This window comes from Gallinula chloropus (assembly GCF_964237585.1).
Source record: "Gallinula chloropus genome assembly, chromosome: Z".
Taxonomy (NCBI): Eukaryota; Metazoa; Chordata; class Aves; order Gruiformes; family Rallidae; genus Gallinula; species Gallinula chloropus.
This window is the reverse complement of record NC_140089.1, coordinates 48,588,184-48,615,389: the sequence shown is the minus strand read 5'-3', so window position 1 is coordinate 48,615,389 and position 27,206 is coordinate 48,588,184. Positions and strand designations below refer to the sequence as shown.

The following is a 27,206-nucleotide window of genomic DNA, read 5'->3' as shown; positions in this document are numbered from 1 at the left end:
GTTTCTCAGCAGTTCAAAACTAAATAAACCCAAAACACTATAGCATGATTTCATAACCCTCTATATAGTATATCCAGAAGAGCTAACAAACCATAAAACCAAGACATTGGTATAGAACAGTAATCAATTGAATCTAGTAAATCTACTGTTAAAAACAGATAGAAAGATAGTATGTGAGAGATATGAAGAAAAAAGGACATCTAAAAGAAGTACCGCAGGATAGGCAAATATTTCAGTGAAAAGCAGATTATTAGTATTGTAGATAGGTATCTAGAGTATAATCCTAACTAAAATTATTTCTTTAATTTATTAACACTTCAATGCCTTGGGAGGGAATAACAGCAATTTCCATCTAATGAGGAAAATAGTCATCTTTGGTGAAACTGTAAAACACTTCACCCAGTAAAGCCTTCCATTCCACAGACATTTCTGGATGACACTGTTTATGGGAATGCTCTCACTGAAATTTAAGGCTACTCCTATATGCTGCAAATTAAGTATGTGCTTAAGGATGAACCGAATTACTGCATTGGATGCTTTTACTGCATTCTTTTCTTCTGTACTATAGTATTCCCCTCAGTGTAGAGGCAGGGCAGCTGTTATTTTAGCAGATCTCTGCAAGTAGACACAGAATGTGCAAAATTACTTTATTCTTGAGTGTCTAACCTAGACTGCGAAGCACAGCCTTAAATGGACATAACAGGGTGGAAACTACAGCATATGTGGCCTTCCCTTAGAAGACTTCAGGGGTCTTTGGAAGAATGTTTTCTGTTTTCCTTTTTCCTTTTTATTTTTTTTTTTTCTGTACCAAAGAGGAGCAGTTTGCTGCTGTCTTAAAGTAGGAGAAAGATACCAGCGTTTCATATCTCTGTGGTGATACTCTTTGCCTACCTGTCTGAAAGGTACCCAGTATAAAAAAAAAAAGAAGAGGGTTTCTGGCTTCCTTCTTACTCCTTCAAATAGACCGTCAAATTTGCCATCTACTTACTTGAATAAAAGTTATTAACACAGCAAGATTTTTTAGTTCCTTGTTTTGGTTGATGCTATGTTTATCTTCACTACAGAAAAAATTGTGCAAGGTTTTTTCTGTTTCTTGCTGTGTGGTTTTGGTTTGGTTTGGTTTGGTTTGTTTTATAAATGAGATTTAAATTCTGCTTCTATCAGTCAAGTTGCGGTTGTGCTGTTAATCACTGATAGGTTGACATGGCCTCAGTAAAACATACTCAGTCGGATTTTGTGCATGTGATTCCAGTAATAAGGAACACAGTTCCAAAGCATTCTGCTTGTGTGTTTCACCCATATTGTGGTAACAGAACTGAATACCAGTCCTTTAGTTCAGGGTTGTCTCTCCTCAGCCTGGCTACACAACCACCATTAACCAGAGCTCAAGGACTTATGAAACTAGTTTATCACCATGGATTTTAAAGCTGTGTGCATACAGGTTTGTGGAGAGAGAAGTAAGTGATGAAGACAGCATTGGTTTTAGCAAATAATCCCTCCTACTATGCCATATTCCTTTGCAATCAGTTAGTATTCTTTGCATTTTCTTTCACTGTTATTTGGGCTATGAAAGAAAGATATTGATGCCTGTTGCTCTGTTGAAAACCTCTTTTTTTTGAGCTCCATGGATCTGAAACACTATGGGTCTGCTGTTAAAGCCCACTGGTATGAGAAGAGGGTTTCTCACAGAAATTAAATGAGATTCTATGAGCAAAAATCATACAGTAGAGTCTTTAATTATAATATTATTCTAATTCCATGAATCAAATACTATTATTGTACATTTGCACACCTTTCATAGAAAGTAAGGCATGTAATGATTTCAGTGGTGAAGGATTCAACCCTCAACTTGAATGCCTGGTCTGCAGTATATTTGGAGTGTTTGAAAAATGCCTTGGAAGCTTTGGTGTAATTTCCACAACCAGGGTTATTTTGTGAGTGACACTATTTGTGAACTATTAATGTTGATTTGAATAGTTGAAGTCAGAACTGTATTTGTTTGAAGCAAAAATTACAGTCCTGCTACTTATTTATCAAAAATCAAAGAATTAATTTAGCCTGTCATTTTAGGATATAAAACTGCATCCAGCCAGAATTCCTTCTCTGTTTTTCCTTGGAAATTGGATTGTTGGTTTCTTTACTCATCTTCAAGGAATGCTTACAGTAAGAATACCATGTGCCCAGTGTAAATATCTGCTGCTACAAACATAAAGAACACACAGATGAACTGAGATCTGCAGGGAAAATCCATGCCTGCTTTGGCTGCTGGAGGCAAGTCACTCCTTTGTCCCAGTGACAGGACACTCCTTTGTCCCCTAGCCACACTACACGTTGAGGAACCTTGTGTCCATTAACACACTACCTGTACTGGTGCTGCAGCCTAGCTTCATTTTACAGCAGAAAGTTCAAGTGAATGCGCAGAGTACTAAAATTAAATTTTCTCATTGTTTGCAATAGGAAATACGCAGCACTGCCCTGGGATAGTGTCAGCGACAACCAACCTTCCCAGCTACTGGCAGTTTTTCAAGGTGATTTACTCCTCTAGGCAATTAAATAAATTCCATAGTGGTAGCAGAAGAGGGATTCAGTGTTGCTTATTTTCAGTTCTACATAGTCATGCAATATTGATATTTTGTTCGATTCTATGTATTTATGACAAAATGCCACGCAGCTCTGCCTTTGGCTACTCCAGTCAGGTCTGAGGCGGTGCCTACCCATTTACGTTGTGATGGGAATAATGATGGGATTCTGTGCAACTTCATTTCAAGTCATTACTTGTTTTCAGGGAGGGATTGGGTGTGACTTAATAAGAGCAATCCATAATGTTTGTTTAATAAGTGAATAAGTGATTTTTCAAGTAAGTTTTTCATAGGGCCACGAAAGATTTCAGTCTCAAAATGTTGACTCAGATAATCCAAATCACAGCTAAAATTTTAAAGACTGTAAAATGCCCTTTGAAATTAGACAGGAATGGCAAGCAAAAAGATAAAAGGTAAAAATAAGCAGTGCATAGGGACACACAAAGAAAACCTGTGAGAGAGAATGCATGCTCAAGTTTCCCCTCAACCACAAACCTATTCGTATGTTGCATCTCTTCCTTGATGGCCTGAGGTGTCATGGGCTCATTGAGCTCTAAATAATTCACCCTTATGCTGCTAGTCCAGATCTACCTAAGTGACTTCTATCCTAGCAGCCTAATCTGCGTTCTGGTTGTTTTGATATTCCTCCATGACCCAACTCTCGGGTACGTGGGCATCCATATGATGTACTTTTACAACCGGCTTCTCCAGCTGGGCAGCAATATCTTTCCATAATTCAGCAGCTTAGATGGGTTTGCCTCTGTGCTGCCAGTTGCTCTGCTTCCGTTGGTGCAACCACCTCCACAGGCCATTGGCCTCAATCCATGAGTCAGTATAGACGCAGAGCATTGGCCACTTTTCTCTTTCAGCAATGTCCAGAGCTGACTGGATGGCTTTCACCTCTGCAAACTGGCTTGATTCACCTTCTCCTTCAGTGGCTTCTGCAACTCGCCTTGTAGGACTCTATGAAGCAGCCTTACTCCTCTGATGCTTTCCCACAATGTGTGACAGGACCCATCAGTGAACAGGGCATTCTCATCCTCTGGCAGTTTATTGTATGGTGGAGCTTCTCCAGGGCATGGTAACTTCTCCTCTGGCGACATTCCAAAATCATTGCCTTCTGGCCAGTTTGTGATCACCTCTAGAATTCCTAGAAACTTTGACTGGAGTTTCCTACTTGAGCCTGCTCAACCAGTGCAACCCATTTACTCCACATAGCATCAGTGGCATGATGTGTAGAGGGGACCCTCCCAACAAACATCCCGCCCAGCACTGGCAGTCAGGGTGCCAGGAGGAGGAGCTGGGCTTCAGTTCCAATCACTTCCAAAGCTAGTCAAACCCCTTCAAATGCTGCCAGTGTTTCCTTTTCTGTTGGAGTGCAACAGGCCTTGGATACTCTGTAGCCCTGACTCCAAATCCCCAGAGGTCAACCTTGAGCTTCCCTGGTGCTTTCTGCCAGAGACCCCAGGAAGGGCCATTCTCCCTGGCTGCAGTGTAGAGCACATTCTTTAAATCTGGCCCTGTCTGGATAGCTCCAAGGGCTACTGCATGGATGACATCCTGTTTGATCTGCTCAAAGGCTTGTCTGCTCAGGGCCCAGTTTTAAATTGTTCTTCTGGGTCACTTGATAGACAGGGCTTACAATGAGACTGTAATCTGTGATATGCATCCTCCACAAACCCATAATGCCTAAGAAATACTCAAAGATATAGCCCCATATTAGCTATTATGAAAAAAATTAACTCTATCTCAGTCAAAACCAGCACACCATGTCTGCAGATGCCACCTTTGAATTTGTATTTTGTATTTTGTGATGTGCTTGTAACAGTTGTCAAAGTAGGTCACCCAGCATACAGTTCATGCCACAGTGGACAGGGAGAATAGAAGATTCCCTATGAAGAGCATGCCTAAGAAATGTGTTATAAAAAGAACAATAAATTGTTCATGAGCTCAAAGTTCATATGTAGCATCAGAGTTGTGGGGAGTAGCCTGGATTACAGTGAGATGCAAGATAGGCTTTCTTCATAGTAGAAACTGCTTAATCTGATATATGTAGTGAGTTTAAAGTGAGCAATATTTTTAGATCAGCATTATGAATTGCAATTCAGGTTGCTCAATGATAGAAGGGGTACTAAGTTATGTAAGAGACATCAGAAGTGATGCACAGTCTGTAGAGTTAGGTGCAGCAGACTTTTCAAGTTGAAACAAAATTGAGACTACTTAAAATACTATTATTTATGTATTGTAGATTACAGCATGATTGGAGACTGTTCTGTAACCATTCATTTGTTGCAGTAGTAGCTATATTGGATAAATAGCCTGTACATGAATCAGGCCCAATCTGATACAGAAAACTTAAAATATTGATTGCTGAAGATGTATCTTTCTGTCATTTTGAACATTTTGTAAATTAATTTTGTAGTCATACAATAAGCAGAGAGCACTAAGTAAATAGAAGCATTAAAGGAACCCTGTCTTGCAATATGTTTATTTCTGACAAGGAGCTGGAAGAGCAGGGCTGCTCAGTGAGGGAGACAGAAGCTGGGAGCTGTGAGTGCTCATCCTTACCTGACACTGACCTTGGGCTTTTTGGGCAGGGGTGGTGAGGAGGAGTCCCAGGCAAAGCTGCTTAGGGCCATTAGGGTACCCCCAGTCCCCAGCTGATCTGTTGGGATTCTTCCTGGCTTCTCTGCTGCAGGAGGACCTTTTAGAGTTTTTTTTCATGCTTTAACTCCAACCTGGGATGTCTCTCACCTTATTCCTCTGTTCTGTGAATGGGAGGTTGTTTGTTGGGCACTCTTACTATGAGCTCAAGTACACTTAAGCAAAAGGAAGTTAAAGATTGATGAAGATTCGGGACAAAGATATGGTTTAATTGCTGGACTCACGCTGAAGACCAGGGGTATATGCAGTGTTGTACCCCTCCCTCTGTGTGTTGGATTTTCAGATTTAACAGTGACTAGATCCTTCCTAAATCACATCTCCAAATGTACAATTTTGAAAGCATAGATGTATAGCATTTCTGATACATAGGTTTATATTTGACATAGTGGAAAAGCACCTGTTACATCTTCCATCTTCTGTGTCTGTACTTTAATAATACTCCTCATCAAGCAGTTCTTGCTAATGACTGAGGTAGGTATAAATTCTTTACTTGGTAGATATATTTACAATGTCCGTATTTACAGTTTCAAATGTCTAATTATGATTTTCAAGTATTGAACCATAATGTTTTGGCTGCAGAAGCTTTTGAATGTTTATGTTAAAGGAATTCTTATGCAGAACATAAGCTGCTAGAACTAATCTGCATGGTGCTTTAAAGGGAAATATATCTTGCTGGATATTCAAGGTAGCAAGCAAAACAATCTGGAAACAGTACACTGAATTAAGTATGCAACTGAAAATGAAACAATTCATCTGTGATACTGCAGTGCACACACTAAGTGGTTCGTACTGATTAATATCATACAGCAGTAATTGCATTCACCCTGTATTATATTTTTTAAAAATTAACCCTGGAAAGTGTAGAACTAAACTTTTTTTGCCAAATGTAGGCTTTTAAAAATAAAACTTTTGCTACATACAAAAAAATTAGGGCATAATGCAGAATGAGTTTACATTTAAGATAATAGAATAAATTGTTGTCCAATATATTCACTTTCGGTGGTAGCATTTCTTGAGTTTTCAAGTGCAAAAACATATATCTGCAAAAATAAAAATGTAAAGAAATATTGTACATGCAAAACTATTAATACGGGATTTTTGTGGAATCTTCTGAAAGTCCAGTTCATGTAGCATCAGTACTGCATGAATATTTTTGAGCATGATGTTGACAATCTTCTTTCATCCACATAGGAGTAAGAAATAAGAAAAGCTATTTTCTTTGAAAATGTGTTGTTTTCAACCCCATTTGAGATGGAATTAGAAAATTGTCAGAAGCAAAATTTGCTTTCTGGTGGTATCTTTCCCCTTACTAGCAAGAATTGAGTTGACTTAAGAAATTGCTTTTCAAGATAAGACAAAATATATTCTTCTTCCTCTAGCTGAATCCTTGGCCTTTTTTTTTTTTATGGGGTTCTGAATCATTACCGTATGATTTGATTGTGAGATGCTGCCAGAACGCTTTCACAGGGGACAAATGTATAACTGCTATTAATATTTGGTGAGAATTGTAGACGTATCCCAAATAGAACGGTGACTTCTTTTGTTATGGAAGTTTATAGGATATACTTTTAAATTGTTTTCTTGCTGGTAAGATGGCTCATATTCTCATGTGTGAAGGTTTCTACAGCTATTCTTATCTGCAATTCTGATACAGGAAAAGGAGGAAAAATCCAGTTTATTCTAGTAAAATCAAGTGAAAATGCATTATATCTTCAGAGGGAAACTGCACTCTGAAACACAGCAAAAATATTGCATATTGTTGCAAAGCTTTTCTTCAGATATCGCATTTCTCCAGTAACTGATAATATGTAGTCATGTAAAATCTTCATCATTATTCAGAGATGTGTTAACAGACATTGCTTAATATTGTTCTACCTTCTGTCCTAATATTGGTGGCATATAAAAGTATATTTTCTTTTGCAAATGCTGTGCTTTCTCTGTGCTTCATGGTCAGCAAGATTTGGAGGCATTCAACAAGTGTTTATATATTCTCCAAGGCCTCTTTGTTTATATGAATCACTAGCTACTGAAGAAAGACTATAGGATTCCTGCTCTCTGCGGGAGTAGAAGGAATACTCTTTTTCCAGCTCTTTCTGAGTGTTAACAAATCTTCATATTTTTAAAATGTACTCCTATTTTCCAGTTTATTAATAGATATATTCAGCTGCCCACTGAAACTTTAAAATAGTTACAGATATTTATATACTGCTTTTCAGAAATAATTTTAAAATAACATTTTTTTAGATGTAAGGATTCTTGATAAGCATTCTTAATATCAGTGGTACTGCATATTTCTGCATGCCTGAAGGCAATATATGAGATTTCAAGGTCTGTATATATTAAAAATACATGCATATACAGAATATTTAAAAATAAAGGTAGGCATTTATAAATAAAAACTGTTTTGCTCATTAAGGTGGAATGGTTCTTTTTTATTATTTAAACAACTCATTGGAAGAAAGACATATGGAACAGAACCATATAGTTGCTTTCCTTTGTTTATATTTTTCTATTAGCAGTGGGTTAGATGAATTTATTTAGATGAAAAAGTTTCACAGCCTTTCTGTATTAATTAGTCAATGCTTGGCACTTTGTTCTATAGTTGATCCCAGAATCCCTCTGGAAATCGGTCTCACTATATTTATGACTGAAAGCCTTTATGAAAATCTTGAGGAAATTCACTGCAAAAGGATTTACATGATTAAAGCTAGACGTCTAGCAAATACGCAGTGACTCATAGTCATGCAGTGAAAATTTTAAAACGTTACCTTTCTTTTTATTATTTTGTACTCTGGATGCAAAACAAACACTGTTTCTGTTTGGTGCAGTGAATCAAAATATATCAAGGCGTAGATATACAGAGAAAGTCTTATTTCCCTGCAGTCTCTTATGAAAATGTTTTATAATTCTACCATGATAATTAAATAAAGAGTTTATGAATGTTACCTCTTTTACCAAAATAGTTTAATAGTGTAATTTTAGCAGCATTCCTGTTTATTGAAATCCAAGCATTCAGTTAAAAAAGAAAAACAAAATAGAAAAGCAATACATTGTAAACAACATAAATTGCCAAAAGAGCATGGAATTACACTTTAAAAAGTGCTAATTAGGGAATCAAATTACATAAATCATAGGAGTAATTTCTGGAATGTACTGATCTCATGCACAAAATACATGTGTTTGACTCTTTAAATCCTTTTATTATTATAGCTGTGCACACCTGAGCCTTGTGTTCAAGTAGGATAAGGCAGTTTGTTGAAAGAGTAGGCTAATATTCACCAGATAAGAACTGCTAGACTCAACTTATATAGGGATGTTTCAAATGTTTTTAAACTACAAAAGCCAGTTAATGTACAAGAGGAAACAGGAAAGACCTAGGTGTTGGCCAGACTGGAAGTATTCTTGGGAGAACTGTATTCTCCTCTCACCCATGACTGAACAAGTGAACCACCTGTTTCCAAGAGAAATGCAAACATATTGACAGTCATATCCATCATCATTTGTACGAGTTCAGAAGCTCTGTTGGTTTACTTGTCTCATGGAGCAATTTGTAATGATAAATTTACAGCCAAAGGGTCAAAGCTTATTTGTAGTTGAACCCTGAAGAAGACTTGTTTTTAGATTTTCCGTTCCATTTTCATTCAATCAATCCTTACTTAGAGTTTTCTGTCTGGATTAGAACACACGTTCTTTAATGAGAAAAAACCCTTTGGGGGAAATATCGATTCACTGTAAAGCTCTATACATGATTACTTACTGGTATAAAAAATACCAACTGCAGAAGTATGAGAGCACAGAAGACTGCCTTTCTGTTTTTAACAGCAGCATATGTTTATGACACATTTTTGGTGTTAGATTCTGACAATGTCTAAATATAGGGCCATTTCCTCATTCAGAACAAGGCTGGCAGGATTTCTTTCATGCAGGATTTCTGCTCCCCCGAGCAGGTGTGCTGTTGTGAAGATACTGGGTAAGCATGGGGGGCAGAGATATGGATTGGATCCCTCAGTACATGCTCGTAGACCACAAACCTTAGGTACTCTCAGAGATTCACATCTCGAGGTAGTCCTGAAGACACGTGGTGCCCCAAGGGGAGGGAAGGGCAGGAGACTATGGTGTAGCTGGGAGAATAGCACTCATATTAGGTCAGATCTGGTTGTCATCTTACTTGATAGCTAAGCAGAGAATTTAAAAGCAAATGCTCATATGCCAAATTTCCAGAGAAACTGGAATCTCTAGCAGCTGACTTAAAGCTCTGTGACGACTGCTCATACAAATTTATTTCTCTCTGAATATCCAGTCTTGCTTCTGCCCACAGCTTTTTCTAATATTGTAACTCACCCTACATTAGAAATGTCACAGAACTAATCTTCCATTCCATCTTTCTGCTTAAAATATCTATGTATACTGACATAAATCTGAATGGTTGGGTGCATGTGAGACCTTCTATCTACTGCACGGTTATCTGCTTGGTGGATTGTAGCTGGCATTTGCCAAAGGCAAAGTACTTTGTGTTATCAGCAGCACCTGCAGTGGGAGTGTGTCCTGTAGAGTTCTGTGATGCCAGAGTTTGGGTGGGATATTTGCCACAGCAATGGCAGAACAATGTACAGCAGTGGTCCACCTACCAGCCAAAGGTTTGCTGAGTTTTGGCAAACACTAAAAAAAAAAACCAACCAAAAAACCACACAAAAAACCCAAACCCCACAAAAATCCCCCAAAAACCCCAAAGAAAAAAACATTGCAAGTTAGAGTGCAGGTCTTCAGAAAATGCATACTTTTTGGTGATACAGAGAAGTACCTCTCTATACAGCTACCTTGTGTTCTAATTTGGCTTTAGAAGTATCTCCTGTGCTCTAGTGGGATAGCTGACTGTTGAGTCCAGAACGATTTACTGAACTCTTGCCAAGACTTATGTCTCAGTTGAGTAGCTGAGCTACAACCCTAGGTCAATGACTAGCATCATATGTATAACATGCCTTTATATATACTCTTTGTCACCATGAATGCTGTAACTCTATATTTAAGGGATTTCAAATGTAAATTTTGCCTTAGGAGCTTCCCACAGTCTTCAGTCCTTATAAGTGCTGATGACATGAGCTCATACCTTACCCCTTGTCTGCTGTACTGATGGAATATGCATGGCAGTTTTAGTCTTTGCTATGTAGAGATGTCTTCAGAGTCCTTCTCCCTCTAAAGCAGTCCTTTTATTCAATCTGAATTCAAAACACAGTCTGACTCCGTATTTAGTCTGACTAAATGAACCATTTACCCATTTTGAAAAGATTTGGAAGTCTTTCTGGTAGCTGGCAAGAGGTTTTATACTTCTTAAGCTGCTGTACAAGCACATCGTATTTTAAATCATTACTACTGGAAACCAACTTTTATGAAAACTTGTGTAAGTGATGTAAATACTGGTCAGTATTAGATATTGTTAAAGACAGCTTTATTAGCAAATGATTGTGGTTAAACGTAACTGTGCTTAAAAGGATGGCCCCTCAAGAATCTTGCTGGGTTTGTGGATAACATGCAATGCGTCCCCACCGTTATTTAGCATACTATCTTTCTTTCTTTTCCTTCTTCCCTTTTCATTTTGCTTTGCTAATGGGAGAATCTAAGTGAAGAGGAACTCAGGAAAGCCAGCTTTCTGTGACTGGGCCGTTTGTTGTGATCAGGATGAGATGTGACTGATCCGTATTAAGAGAGAGGATTCCCGCATCTACCTGGATGTGGAGCCATGCCTCCAAGCCTCCCCTGCCTCCTGCACGAACCCAGAGAGCTGGCAGGGTTGCAGGGGTGTGCACACTATGTCAGATGCAAAGGGTGCAAAGCTGTTGGTGTGGAGGCTTTATGCTCTCCTTGTAGAGGCTGTGCAAGGACAGAAGATGCTTCTGCAAAAAAGCCAAGCGGGTTACATTTTGTCCTGAAGGTGCAAAAGGAAAAGCCCTCCTGCCACACGACAGCATCTTTACAACCTCGCCCTTTACCAGGTTGAGGCATTTTGCTACCAGGGTGAGGCATTTTGCTATGGGTAACTAAAAGGATAATTATGTATTTCAAGTTCTATATAACTCCGTGCCCAGTTCATCTTAAAAGACGAGGATCATATTGTTATTGTATTTATTAAGGCAGGTTTTTGTCAATGACTTCTTACTGCCTGTCAGTGGATGAATACTACAAAGTACCTGTCGGACTGGCAACTGCCAGTCAGAGGGTTATTTATGGACTTCTGTGGATTGGCAAGGATTTTGTATTACTAGATGTGCTTGAAGTATTTCAGAAAAGAACGCATTTTTCTTGCTTTTCCTGTCAACATAAAAGTTTAGCCTTTTCATGAATTTATAATGCTTTTAAGATTCCACTGTCTTCATAAAACTAATAAATTTACTCATGTCTCAGTTGAGTAGCTATAGAATGTTATGTAGTTTAATTAAATACATATAACTACACTATGATCTCCTTTACAAGTGGAGAAGCAAATACATGTTGTGATAAGCTATCTTCTCTTTTTGTGATCTTTTCCTGCTCATTAGCTGGTTTATGTAATTTGTAGTACGTCAAATTATTAAGGTATTCAAGGTAATAAATGTTCAGTTAAAGCACAATAAGAAAAAGGAAGTATTGTGGCACTTACTATTTTTCTTTTACTTCGTTTATTTTATTAAAAAGGAACACCTTCTGATTATAGTTTCTTGTTTCTCACCCCCCCTCACTTCAGTGGTTTAGAGAGTGGGTAGAGAGTGGGTACTGTAAATTCAGTCAAGCTGGGAAATTTGTCTAATGTGACAACAAAAAGGATTCAAGCTTACTGTTTCATATTAATTTGCTAAAGAGAAAAACTAATTTTGTAAGATACTTGTAGTTACCAATTCTTCAGTCTCTGGCTATGACTTGGGTTGCTTTCGTGTCTTTTTCTTCACCTGCTCATGCATCAACATGGATATTAATAATCTTGACTGGGTCTGCAGTTACATGTGGACAAACTTACTATCTTGAAATCAAGTCTTGGGCTGTTACTACTTTTGTATTTTCAGGATACATTTAGACGTGAATCCTAATATTATGTCGTGCAAATAGCAAAGTTGAAAGTAAGCTGTGAGAATTGTGGAACATTGTGGAACACTTAATGCTCATTTCACAAGACCCTTTGTTAATGATGATATCTGAAATTAGAAGGAGCTGTCATTTTGATGTATAAATAAACGTGTGTTGCAATAGGAGCAATGTAATCTGTATTTGAAATAAAAGCTCTTATTTTTAAATAAGGGACTCCTCAACTGGAATTAACTAGCACTTGTCAATTCATACTAATTACTCATTTACTTCCATGGCATTCTTTTATTCTGGACTGACTTTTTGACTTACAAGAATAAAATGCAAAATAAATCCCCCCCAAAACCTAACAAACAAATGCACCCCACCTCCCACCCCCCCCCCCCCCCAAAAAAAAAAAAAGAAGAAAAAGAGATGCTCTCTTTTGCATACTTGCCAAGTAAAAGCACAGCATAAGCCTATGGGTGACCACGTTGCAGCGAATTGACTGGCTTATTACAGGGTATCTTATCTTTCAGAGATTTCTATTTTCAAAAATTACATCTACATACATCACCTGGAACCCCCTGGGAATCTGAGTCTATTTTTTTGAGCCCAGAAGCTATTCACAGCAGCTACACACGACTAGTGCAGTTTTCAGATACGCTGATAGGTTGAAGTCACTGGCAGGTGCATGTCTGTTTGCTGATGTAACCAGGTTATCTCTTACATAACTTGCACCAAGCTCTGTCTCTTGCAGGTACAATCTGCAGTGTTGTGAACCACTCAGATTGGTCATCTGGTTATGCAGATTAAAATAAGTTTGTCCTAATTTATTAATAGTACCCATGCAGTTTTGGTGAGCTAGGGATAATCCGGTAGCTCAGATTCAGCGATTAGGAGTCCTTATTTCGTTTGAGGTGATGGGCAGGTCCCTCTGACACCCATGCTCTGTGCAGGCACTTGTCTGCAGTTAGACGTGCGTATGCCGTCCAAGTGTTCAGGCGTTCAATGTTCAAGCATTCAAGTATTTGTCACTCCTAGGTTGGACTGGTGCAGTGCTGTAGGAGGCTACATCTTGCACATTTTTATATAAAATATTTGATGCTATTGCTAGTAGTAGTTTCTGAATCAAATAATGGAGGTTTTTCTTCCAGTAACTTGGTTTTTGAATGAGCTTATTAGGAAACACTTAAGAAGGTTGTTCATGTTTGTCAGGCAGAAGGTATCTTTGACAGTGACTACCCTCGTATGCCTTTGTTCCAAGCACATGAATGCACTCAGCCCTCTGAGTTGCACTGTCTGTTTCTGACGAACATTGGAAGAACTCAGTACTGTTTCTTACAGAGAGCACAGTAAAAAATTTTAGTTATTGTACAAGAGTTTTCTGGCTGTTTTGTAGAGAAGACAGGTTCTTCAGGGAATATGAAAAAAATCTTCACTGATGTGAAGCCAGAAAGCTGAGATATATGGCCTTCTTTTACATTTACTTGTAAAAATTGTAACTAGTAAGGATGTTGGAACCTCATTTAATGAGGGAGGTATGGTCCCAGGAATATGTGGCACTCTGGTTTTAGATTTATGTCAGCTTCCTGCAAGGTGCTGTTTAGCATGTAAAGTATGAGTTATGAATCTAAAACCTCTGAATGTGAAGTTATTAATTCATATGAAAGACCTTTTTGGGGGCATAGTACCATTCCATGTAGGTTTACAAGCTGGAGTCATTCAAATATCAGAAGGTAGGCTGGAGGCAGAACGTTATCTGAGAGAGCTTGGAACTGGTAGTCCCAAATGTTCTATGTCAAGGTGGGCTGCGTCTTGGTATGTCTGTTTCTTGAGCACCGAGAGGGAGGTTGTTAGTAGGAGCTCAGAAATGTCACAGTACCTGATTGGTTAGAATACACATTAAGTCCTGGGTGAACAGGAGTTTTTTTAGAAGTAGACTGTTTTATAACTGTATTTTAAATGTTTCATGGAATGCCTAAAGCAAACGATAGCATTTCTTTTTAATCAGGATATTTATTTGTTGAAATGAATGAATAATTTATTTACTTGATATCTTGGTTGTATGTCTCCTTTCTGTGGATCCTTGTCAGGATGTACTTCAAATGGATATTTTTAGAGAGCAGTGTTGGTCTTGGGGAGTAATTGAAGCATAGCAGTAGGTGAGTTATATGTCCCTGTAGTTGGCCTTTGGAACTTTTGAATGTCAGTTTTTATAGTAATTTTGTGACTTGAAAACATGCCGTGGTGATTAAGTGTTCACATCTTTTATCCCAGAAAGTCAGTTGCCATCTTTGCCTTGATCGGTCAGGAATACTGCAAGCCTTACTATGTTGTGTCCAGCTGTCTTTGTGCTATGCATAAAAAAAGTACAGGATAAATTTTCCATCTGACCTTCCTTCAGTCTGGTTTTGTCTCTACTATTGTTAATGCAGATCAGGTAGTACGACTCAAAGGAGTCTAAATGCACGCCTTCTAAGTATGTTTATGGGTATTTGTCTAATTATTTGTGAGTTTATTTCGACAGTGACTTGTGTGCACATGTGTTTGTGTATTTATTTGCACGCCTGCATGCACTTGTCAAACTATTTTTCAGAGTTTGCTTACAAAATGTTGGACCTGCTTCTCAAAATTGTACAATTACTTTGTGTTAAAAGACTTGTGGCAAATATAGATAAGTGAAGAAACAAGTGCAAACCAAGAGTGCTTTAGTATTGAGTGGTCTAAATGAACAGGTTGATGAAATAATGAAAGCCAAGCAATTCAGTAGCAAAAAAAAATCACCTGGATGTCTTTGAATAGTTATACCATTTGCAGCATATTTAATTACAAAAGTGTCTCAAATGAAACACCTATTTGGGGAAAATTATATATAAAAGCATCCTAGAATTATAACAAAATGGCACAAAAAGATTACAGGACAACATCTTTCATTTCTGTATATTGGCATAACTTAACTGACTTCAGCTGAAAAAAAGGAATCTACCTGTAATAGCATAAAAGGTTTAGATTGCCTAATTTTGCACTGATAGAGGAGTGATGATAATCTAAACAGTTTGAGTGTATGACCTTAGCTTGAAAGGTCCACATGATAGGATCTCTATAGATAAGACATTTTTCCATGAGGATTTTACAAGCTTTTCAGAAAACATAAGACAAGATTGCAGGAGATTTCTAAAAAATTCTAGGAAATGGATCTTGAAACAACCCTTTCCACAAAATGTGGGTTTATATAATCCAAGTTCAAGCAGTTCAATGAATAGGAGTCACTTGAGACACTAGTTTATTTTATTCAGTGTTCTAATAATTTTTAAAGTTCTAATAATAATAAATTAAATAATAGGCATGTGAAAACAAGCTAGACACTTCTTTAGCTTCTAAAAAGTTTGTGACATATAAATGTTTCTACAGAAAAAGCACTACTGAAACTCTAGATAGCAGAGTTACTGATGTAGTAATTCTCATTGAAATATTTTTTCAATATAAATAAAACTCACATATACACATAAACTGATGGCCTCACTTGATTCTTTGCATCAGTTTCACACCCAAATAGATTGTATTAAAATCACAATACTAGAACAGGATTATCAGGCTCATTATGTAGACTAATCCCTGTTTCCTCTGATTTACAAAAGTCAGGTGTGACGTTCAGTACGTAACCTGTGTGCAAAGATACCGCCATGGGATATCACAGGCATGAGTTGGTTTGTATGAAGTTACTAGCCAAATACCTGAGGAGAGCTGTAGCTGCATGTGAACTTTAGCACATGCAAATTATGCCCACTTTTGGAAGCAGGTCCAGAAGATTCACCTGAGTTTTCATCACTCCTGTGATAATGCTATATTTTAACATAATTTTTAGCAGTACTCCCTCTTTTTCATGGAGATGCAGGGCAAAAATCTGAGTCAGTAAATGTCACTTTTTCGTAATATTAGCTAACTTTCCTTAGCTAACCTTCATTTCATTCCTCTCTTGAATTACCCTGTTGAAACTATATTCCAGCCTGGGGTTTTAGTACATTTTGTTAGCATTCTCCTATATCTTATACTAATGTAATAAAAGGAAGTATTAAATCCCACCTGTCCCTGAGCTGGTTATTGAGGAATCCTCTTTGGATTTCTGGTACTCTTTTCAGCTTTCCCTGCTACAGTTTACCTTTTTAGTAATAATGAGGCTTAGTTCTGTCTTTATTAGGTAAGATTTTCATATTAACCAGTGCTGGACGAATTTTCTTTACCACGCTTCATTATTAATTATTATTTAACACACACACCCCCCTTATTATCTTTATATCTAAAACAGAAAAATTTAGATCGAAGAAAATTAAAAAGCACAGCAAAACATTATGGACCAGGTGTATTACAGTGATTAGGTTAAACATAAAATATGTTGAACCACACTTGACACTTAAGTGGACTAAAATGTTTATGGAAAAAGTCTGTGACATACAAGAATATGATCACAAAAACCTACCTGACATACAGGATAAATCAAATGTAAAGATAAGAATTGTACAGTGCTTTTTAATGATTGGCTGCGTTTTCTCCCAGAACTCAAGAATAGTGATAATATGTTTTCCAACTCTTTCTTTTTCCTTACAGTACTTGGGGTGTATAGAAGTCTTACGGTCAATGAGATCTCTTGACTTCAATACTAGAACACAGATTGCAAGGTAAGACTTCGTACGAGTATGTTTTTTAAAGTAACGTCTGAATTGTGCCCTTGAAGTGGAAAGGCTGAGAAGACGGCAAAACACATAAACGTTTTTTGGATACTGTAAATCCACTTTTTAATTTTGCATTCACAGGTAAATATCTCACTTGGTATCAATATTATCTCCAAGGGGGCTTGAAGGATATTTTCTTTGTGGTCTTCCAGTGTGCCAGGAAATGCTTCCGAAAATTTATGCCCGTTTGCTGTATCAAATAAGACACTTATTTGGGTACCAATTTTGTGACAGGGGAAATCAGAATAAGCTCAAAATCTACGATGCGTTTGTCACAATGAATCTAAGGAGTTGGTTTGGAGCCACAGGTTTCTCATTAAAAGATATCAGATTATAAACTGGAAAAACAGAGATGTAAATAAAAGTATATTACCACAATGATATCAAAGACAAAAGAAAAAATAAAGTTGTCTTTCCCAGACTGTTTGTAAGAAACAATAAGCTTGTATTATGGTCTTATTGCAATTCTTTTAAACACGTCGTGGCATTTTTTTTTAAGAACAGTACATAAGTACAACATTGTCTTAAGAAGGGTCCGTGAAACATTTTATTTCTGGAAGATTATTTTCTGAGACCTACAGGAAGTAGTGTTTCGCAAGCATTTTCACTTGAAAAACTAAGCTCCTTGATTTCAGATGGCTGCCGTCTTCTAGCAACTGAAGATCATGTTTTCAAGTTATTCCATTGTAATAATGAAGTCAGCTTTTACAAAGCAACAAATATAAAGTTGTATGACTGGATACAGTGCTTGAGTTTCACCTCTTTGAGGCATTTTACAGCTGCTGATAATCTATCATAAACCATACCATAGACAGCTAATTATTTATTTTATTAAATGAGAAAACATTTTTAGGATTGGGTGCTGATTGTATAGTCCATATGCTTTGACTTTGAATTATACTTGCATACAGCAGGTTTGAATTGGACCTTGTGAGTCCTCACAAAATATTGATCATTAATTTGTCAAGACACTTCAGCGACGAGGGGTGTAAAAGCACAAGGCCAGGTAAATGACAGAATTCTGGTTTTCAGGCAATGTAGGTTATGGAGGCACTTGATAATTTTACTACTGTACTTTTTTAAACTCATGATGTGCATTTCTGTGGTATTTGCAGCAGTGACCTTTTAAAATTATTTCCTGTCTAAGCAGACTTGTAGTTCCAATGCAGGTGGCACATTTGTGTTTACCACTTGGAAGTTAAGCGATACTGGCTTATGAAACAGATGTGGTAAGTTCTGGGTTTGTATTCTATACCTGAAGGTGAACCAAAATCAGATTTATTTTTCTGCAGAGTCTCTTTCCCTCTATGTCTTCATTGTAATAGTGTTGCACTTTTCTTATTATCCAGCTTGAAGACACAACTCTGCCATTAAAAGTTTAGCATATTTGCTGATCTAAAGCAATATGGTCTGCATAAACAAGGTACCTTTGTATTATAGTTCTTTCAGTAAAAAAATTATTCTTGGCTTTTACTGTGAAACAGACCCAGAATTATATTTTTTTTGTGTTGAAGTTATAAACGTATTTGACTACATAGTGGGAATTTTCTTGGCTTTTCTTCCTCTAACCACACATAGAGCACAGGATACTTTCTTCAAGCAAGAAGCCATATCTTCCTGTTTTGCTTGGGATTTTTGCTTTTAGAGTTGTATATTTATTGTATGACAATGAAAATTCATTAACTCATCATTACAATCCTGTAGTTCCTAATCTAAAACTTTTTTGAAATTAGGAGGTGACTTGAATCAGGATCTGCCATCTTAGTTTGTATTTTGTATGGCTCTGGGAACTTCCATGCAATATCTTAGGTACCCACAGGAAGCAATTTGTACCACACTTGCCATGTAGCATTTCATATACAAGTCTATTTTTTATTAAGAAATATTTAGAATTCACAGTTGCTGATTAACTTGTTCAAGTTTATTAAGAAAAATAACATAGGCCTCAAGGTATGTACAAGAATTAACAAGGCTGATGTTCTGATATTACCAGGCACCAATTGCCTCTTAAGAAGCCAACTGGCATCAAATGGACTGTGCAGCCCTTTGATTACAAATAAAAGTACCTGAAAGTCACATTTATGCCTCTATCATACATTTAGATTTAGGTATGTCCAATGCTGCCGCCTGCTATCAGTACCAAAACTGGCCTTGTAACCTGACCACTTGTGATGGAGTGTGACTGAGACTTGGGTCCGTAGATCTACTAATGCTGTGACTGCTCCAGCTGAGGAACCTAGAGCCACAGCTGAAGTAAAAGCTTTTCTGTGTGTGGGGCTGTGTAAACTTCTCCACCGTTTCCCATAACTGGAGAGACAGATGTCAAGATGGTTTTGATCCTCTTCTGACCCATAACTTCGTAATTTTTTCCTGCTGCATGTGGCACACCTGTTTAATCTGTTATTCTTTCAAAGTCCTTGCAAAATCAGTCATAGAAAAAAGTGATCTGTCCTGGGCCCATATTACTTCTGGTATTATGCAGCATTTACTAAGTACTGTTAAAAAACAGAAAAGATGAAACAGGCTCCCCGATTCAGTGTGGAAATCTGGGTGTATCTCTTCCTAGCAAGCACACATCATGTTTGAAACATACAAAACACTCCCTTTCTAGCACTGCACTGTATCCCTGTCCCTGCCTGCTTCCTTACACTTGCTTTTCCTCCATGTTGAGTAGCTTACAAATAGCAAGTCAGCCATTAGGAATCCTACGTTTGCCTTTTCTCTGCCTTCTGGTTATTGCCTATGTCACTTTATCTCTCTACCAGCCTTGAGGAAGAACAAAACTCCAAAGATGATCAGCACCAATTCCTAGAAGAAAAACCCTTTTTGTCAGTCATAGGAGGGTGAGATGTGTACTTTCTGACTCTGCTGGGTGTTAATTTGGAGAAACCACTAGTCCCATTCACAGACAACTGTGTGATTAAATTAATGCTTGTAAAAAATGCTTGAATCATTGGGTGAACACTTAGCAGTTACTTTAAAAATGGCCTAAGATTTCTAGTTATCTAGAGGAGAAGACGCCCATTTAAAATAAGTTAATGGGAAAAGCTTGTCCAAATATTTTGAAAGTCCCAGCTGTTATAATGAATACATTAGGAAACCATATACATCAGTGTTTGTGGGAAAAGCAGTCTGACAAATGAAAAGCTCTGCCTTCAACTCCAGGAACTGTATTGAAGCCCCAGTGTAAACAGTTCAGTCAGCAGTCTTTCCTTCCTTGTCACAGTGACATGAAAAATCAACCTGTGCCACTTAAACCTGTTGTACGTGGACTGTGACTTGGGTTTGGTTTGCTTTTTAATTTTTTGTAAATTAAAATGTTAAGACTCATAGAAATACATTTAGCTTCATGTGATAGCAGTGAGCAAGCACTTTCACCTGTCAGACTCTCCATCAAATCTCAACAACATTGATGGTGCCTGACAAAAGGTATTGTTACCCTAATTTGGTATCTGATTTGAGGAAAAATGAGCAATTATGAATGATTTATAACAGGGTTTTCCCTTTATTGTTACACATTTGAAGACTCAATATTCTCTCGCTACTGGAGAAATAGAAGAAGTAGAGTAGTATTAAACAGTTGTATTGTATTTTTTCTTTTCTGTAATGAATGTAATGTCATATGAATACTTCAGCAAACAAATGAATGTGCAAGAAAAGGGTCAGCAATTATGCATGATGATAACTAAAAGCCAGGTGAATCCACATGTTGCACCATTAATTATCCAGCGATAAATCTTGTAAAAAATGTGAAGTCAAGATGACTTTCTTGGGCAGCAAGACAAACCAGAAGCCTTCCACCTTCAACACAGCGGAGGAACAGGAGGACTAGCAGGTGAATCTACTGAGCTAACCGCAGCTGGCAAGTGGTCCTACGTTCATCTGAAACCTACCATCATTGTCACAGAAAGGAACAACTCTTATGCTTGTATATCCAGGCCCTTTGTGCCCTCAGGCTGTTCATTAAAAAAAAATATTTAAAATATCAGGTAACATTCTTTTGCAACATGTGCAGTATTTGCAGTTCATATAGTATGTTTCCATGCTTATTGTTAAATCTGTGGTAGTGTGGTGAGTCTGCACTACTGTGTTGTGTGCATGAGTGTAGCTATGCACTCGGTTGAATTAGAGTGATGTTGCATGCACTGTTCATTTTATGGCAGTGTTTAGCTGCATGTTCATTGGTATGTTATTGAATGCAACCAGCTTACTGCATGCAGCCTCAGAAAGTCTCACCTCCCTGTGCCAAGTAAAACATAATCTTGCCTGTTGTGTTAATAGCAAGAAGACTGAAATATTTCAGAAGACTGAAATACTTCATGTCAGCAGTGGACCTGAATCTAGACTCTGATCCCAGTCCTCTCCATGAACTCTGTTGGGCTGAACAATTTGAGAGAGATTCCTCAGATTCCTCTCCAAATCTGGGGCCTGAACTTGACTAATTGTGAAAACCAAACCCATTTGTGCAAATATCCCAAGCTTCTGGAGGGGAGATGATGGAAATCCAGATTTTAGAGATTGGTTGGTGTCCAATGCTAAATAATATGAGTGAAGTTTGGTTGATGTAATGTTTCTTTCAACTGTATCTCTATTCTTTGCAGAAATTCGCTGTCTGCCAGCATCATTGAAAAAAGCATGGAAGAGCTGCAAATGAAGACTGTATCCCCTGTGGTATTTGAAGGCAGATAGGTAACGTTTTATCTGCAGTGAATTCTGTATTCAGTCTCCTCCTTAACATGCTCTCTTGTTTGTAAGGTGAGTGTGGTTGACCTCCTGCTTTCTGCCTACATGGACTCTGGATGTGGGGTGGTGCTTAGGGGGTGGCATACCCAACTGCAGTCTGGGTACACAGGAAGAGGTGTGGATGAGAATCCTCTTTGTGCACAATTTAAATTCAGGGCCAAAGCCCTGGGAAGCATGGGGTGCTGACTGCTGCTCACAAAGAAGCAGGATTCTCAAAAATGAATGAGGCCATCCAGCACACCTCTAAGTGTCATTGCTAAATGGGGAAATGACAGCTATAGTTCCTGATACTATCAGAGAATACCATCATTTGCTAGTTTCACTGTCATCAATACAGAAATGAGTTAGGGAAAACATGGGTTTGTATGTTTAACATTGAAAACTTTCATTTTTCAATGTGCTGTTAGTGGGGAAAATGTTATCTAGTATTTGGATTTATTCCACTAATACATGGTATGCAACACCTGAGTCACAATAATGAATTGCACTCCCCCATTCTAATTGCTTTTGTGAGAAAGCAAAGGGCCTCTAGGCATGGGGAAGGTGGTGAGTTGAAAGCCAAATGATCAAGGAAGAGTTTTGGATATAGCTGTGCCCTGGGTTTTCAGAAAGCTGGTGACTCCACGTGGTTCTGCAGAAACAGTAGGACTAAAGCAGAGTGGTATTAACATACTTTGAATGCAAATTGCAATGCGAAGTTAACAACTGCCTGGCACCTTGGAATCAGAGACACTTCCCAGTTATTCTCTTAATCATACCTAGCAGTTTGATACTAGGTTTTTTGTTGGGGTTTTTTTATTCATTTTACTTTTCTAAGGCTTCCTATGCCTTCCTTTGAAGTACCTGCTATCGGCTACTTTGTGAGAGATAAGATGCTATCATAAATGACCTGAGGCTGGACCTAGTTTGGAGGTTACTATGATCCTGACTTAGCAACAGAAGATAGTTTTAATTCCCTCTTTCCATCTCCCTGACCACTACTAGAATAAACAGCTAGAGACCAGGCTGAGTGGAAAAAAGCCTGAAGGTCTCAAAAGAAGTTGAAGAGTTGAAGCTACTTAACAGACCTAAACCTCAAAGTACATTTTAAATGGGTTGGGGTTTTTTTTGGTATCATTGACCTTATTCTTGAGAGATGTAGGGTTGTGCAGAAAGGAGGTCTTTGTAGGTGTGTTTTCAACATCAAGGGTTTCTGTACCTCCACTTGATGCTCATAAAAGTAGTAATAAATATTTTAAGAGGTTTCCTTTTTGGTACCCTAAATTTTAGACCAAGGTTGTCAGAGTCTAAATAGTGTTTCATTAACTGTGTTTTCAGCAGTGGAAGAGCAGTCATACGCCTCTTTGGCACTGTGTGTCAGGGGCATACATTTGCCATAGCTACAAGGAAAAAGTGTATGGGTTTGCTCCAGTTTTGCAAAGCACCAATCTCTGTGTGTGCAAAGTGGAGAGATATATCTAAATAAGGTGTGATACTGGATATACTGTTTCACTCTACATAATAAGACCATTGTTCAGAACTGCTGTATTAGAAGTAGTCATCAGGATCAGGTAGACTTCTCTGTTACTGATGAACGAAACAGTTTCTGAAACTTACTTGCATGTTATAAAAGAAGGTACAGATTGTGCTGAAATTGCCTTGAATATTCCTTACAGTTAGATAATCTGCGAATACTGAGAACGGAGCTGTAGTTGAGCATACCAATAGATAAAAAGTTTCTTTGCCAGTAAAAGCCAAGGAGTCCTAAAAAGTTTCTTTGCCAGTAAAAGCCAAGGAGTCCTCTCAAGTCCACTGGTTTCTGTTAGCAGAGTGATGTAAGTCTCACACTGAAGATGCAGGAGTATAAAAATAATAGTGGTTGGATGGACTGCCTACTACATACATAATAACGTGGTACTTCATGTTTAACAGTTGCAAAAGGCCAGTCCTTTTACTGTAAAAGTTTACACAATAAACAAAAAATGAAGTCAGCCAGCTTCCTTTCATTTTCTACTTGTAGATGTTCTACACATGAAAAACCTCTGTTTCAAGAAACAAAATGAGAAGCTGAGGTGGGAAAGAAGGAGGAATCATCATCTTGCTCTACGACTGACAACAGCTTGTGTGCCTCATCTGCTGATGTTTACTTATTCCACAAATCTTTTCTTGCAGGCTTTTCATCACTTTTGTGCTCAGGAAAGGCTTCACTTTGGTTAGACTGATGTGGTAAATGGCATTGCTTGGTCTCTGTGCCACTTTTGGGAGTGGTCCCCGGTGGGGACACTGCTGGCACGATACTCTGAATGCATGGTAGTAGTCACATGCACACCAGAGAGCTGACCTCCCCTCCCTATCCACACCGTGTGTTCTGTTTTCCTTAGCTATTTCTGCAGCCTTACATTTTCCACACATGGTCAATTTGGCAGTTGGCATATAAAGTTCTGTAAACAGTAATACACCGGTATAATCTTCAGAGCTTGTGAATGTTCCCTCTGCTGCTTCAGGCAGCACGCGCTCATTTTGCCTGTTTTGCAGATGAACAAATAATATTTCAATTATTAAACAGATTTCTAAAAATCTATTCTTGGTCTCTGGGTTTTTTTTCTTTTTCAGAAGCAAGTTATATTTGGTATAGATTTTGTTTCTCCTCAGTAAATGCTGGTACAACACTTGGTAATGATTTATAAATTATTAAAAGAATTGGCAGGAATATAATACTGTTAAGAAATAACTGGGAGCCTTCTGTACAACTCTTATAGACATCTCATGCTTTCATTTAAAATGTCCATCTTTTAATGTCTGTTTTTTTAAGTTGTGAAGCTGTATGCTTTGGAGAAGGCAAAGATAAACTTGGGAACTATAGGATATTAACAAGAAAATATTGGCAGTTTTTAAATCTTGTCACACAAAATATTTCAGACAAAAAACTAGTTTATCAACTCAATATTTGAGATGGTTATACATTTTCCAAATATGTTCAGAAAATCTGTGTAACTGGTATGTGCCTGTCATTTCTCTGAAATACGAGTTCCAGACTTCTTTTTTTAACCAATTAAATCTTATTAATTAAAATGAACAAAACCAAAACCTAGAAGCACAGCCAAAAAAAAAAAAAAAATGAATCATTGAAACCAAAAGAAGGAAGGGTATTTTCACATGATGGTGCCTCACAGAGGAACAGATTTGAGCTTCCTGAGTAGGCTACTTTGTATAACAGTCATAGTAAAATATAACTAAATCTATGAAAAATGTTAGGGCATTAGCCTTTTTAATGGAACAAAATGGCAATGCAAAATGTCTTTTTTTCCATCTTAGAAAGATATCAAGCCACTTTAAATCAGAATAGGTCGCCCTTGGAAAATACATATTGGTAATTTTTCACCAGATGCATTTGTGTGCTGAAATTATATTAAAAATACACAACACATTTTGTGCCAAGACAGCAACTCCACAGTATGACCATCTGCAGAGCAGAAAACACTCTTGAACATATTTGGAACTCGGGACGTGGTCCCTACTGCAGACAGTGCAGTAGCTAATTTTCTGAGAGACTGAGATAACTCTGTGCTGGTACGCCTCTGAGCCTAGCTCATGAAACACCATGCAGCTTAGAAAGCTGTAATGTGTCTCTGTCAAATAACTTTCTTATTGGAAAGAAAGCACCTGACTTTTCCAAACTGTGTGTAACTGTTTTGCCATGTGGACACGTCCAGTGCTTCTGGTTTTGCCCCCCTTGGACAAGTACTTGCATGCAGAAGTCAGGTAACATGAGTCTCAATTTAGGAGTACTGCCTATTTCTGGGCTTGTTTGCTGGCTCAGGTGTTTGTGCTGCAGAGGGGTTTGCAAATTTGATTTGGTGCAAAAAACCCTTATGTCTGCCATGTGCTGCCTGGCAATGCAAATTGGAAAGAAGTCTTTAAGATGCCTTTCCCATGTCACCATGCTGTGTCAAGACACCTCCTTCCTTCCACAGAATCATCTAGAATATTCTGAATATAGAGATCCAGGGACCTTCACCTGGGAAAAAGTATTCAACAGTGCAGATTATCAGCCATGTTTTTTCTTGCTGTTTCATCAGATACTTCTTTAAGACTTATTAACTCTCAGGTGGGAAAAGTACTGTCCTTTTTGTTGCAGGTACAAAAAGAATTGCTGCCAGGCCACTCTGACCTTGTCTAGGCTGAATTGTTCTATGAATATCTTTTCTGAAGCTCCTGGCATTTTCACCAAAAGCATTGTTAAACCCTGTGGTGGCTGGAGTACATTTGGTATTCACAGAATTTCAAAACCCAAAGTAAAAGTAATTGTCAAATTCAAGTTCAGATGTCCCGCCTGATCTGGCATTTATCTCAACAAGCTGTCACCTTTCTCAGGTCCTTCCCCCACCACTTCCAGTCTTCCTGCAGACTTCAGGAACATCAAGCAATTTTACTGAAAGGAAGACAGGTAGTTGGGGAATCTATAGTGTTTTGTTATTGAGTGAGAGGATGTATATAGTAGCTTTTCAGCTGCTTAGTGCTTTGCCCGTGCTGCAGAGGCAGCACGTATGAAGAGTAACCAAGGCTGCCTTGCCAGCCCCAGCCCTGGGCTTCAGGCTCTTCAACTGTTGCATTTCCTCTCCTACAGTCAAGTGGCAGTTTTGATCAACAAGGTCCTTGAGTCAGATGGGTCTATTGAGAAACACGCTTTATGTCTGATTATCAGGAGCAGGCAGGCAGAAAAGGTAGTAGCAAAACCACTACAGAACTCAGTTCTGAACTAGAAAAATAGAAAGCTTATAAATGATTTTTGTTGGGTGCAGTGAACTGAAAATTCCCTTTACTTCCTACCAGTCCATGTTACTGCTTGAGAGAGAAGCTGGTGGAGGCAAATGGGAAGAGAAAGGAAGTTACAGAATCACAAAATTACAAGGTTGAAAAAGACCTTGAAGATCATAGAGTCCAACCATTCCTGTCCTATGCTAAACCACATCCCTAAGTACCTCATCTACCCTTTTTTAAAACATATCCAGGGATAATGACTCAACTCCCTCTGAGGGCTGAGACTACTGAACATGAGGATGAAGTGCTGATGATTCCTCTGTGTTAGCAACTTGCAGCTAAGACACGCCTGGGGAAGTGGGAGGCATGGGCAGAAAGACAGCAGTGGGCTGGGTACTGCCACAGGCCTGGACTTCTCACCCCATTCAGTGCAAGGAAAGAGATGGGAAACCACAAGTTGTAGTTCAGTAGCAAGGCTTGGGGGTGGGGAGTGGCTCTGTATAATGCAGTGTCTGTTTGCATTCCTGAGTCCAAGAAGAACAGTTTTGGTGAAGAAGAAGAGTATTTCTTTTTCCTGGTTACATTTTTCAGGAGCAACCTATGTCTCAGTATCGTGGTGGTCAGTGTCTGTGCTGCTTGCTGTGCTCTATTTCTAAGATGCATTAGGTTGGTTTTCTAATCCAACCAATTTTTACTTGCTCTGTAAGAAAAGTTA

At 38.2% G+C, this 27,206-nt stretch overlaps 1 protein-coding gene across 1 annotated transcript in view; it reads left to right on the top strand.

Moving 5' to 3' along the window:
• The window catches only part of SHC3 (SHC adaptor protein 3), a gene marked incomplete at both ends in the record, with an annotated part of 57,509 nt that overhangs the window by 3,740 nt on the left and 26,563 nt on the right, over positions 1 to 27,206 (top strand). The window contains one exon of the mRNA XM_084278134.1: positions 16,884 to 16,954. Within this exon, the coding sequence (XP_084134260.1) occupies positions 16,884 to 16,954 (71 nt within the window). The remainder of the gene's footprint in view (positions 1 to 16,883; positions 16,955 to 27,206) is intronic.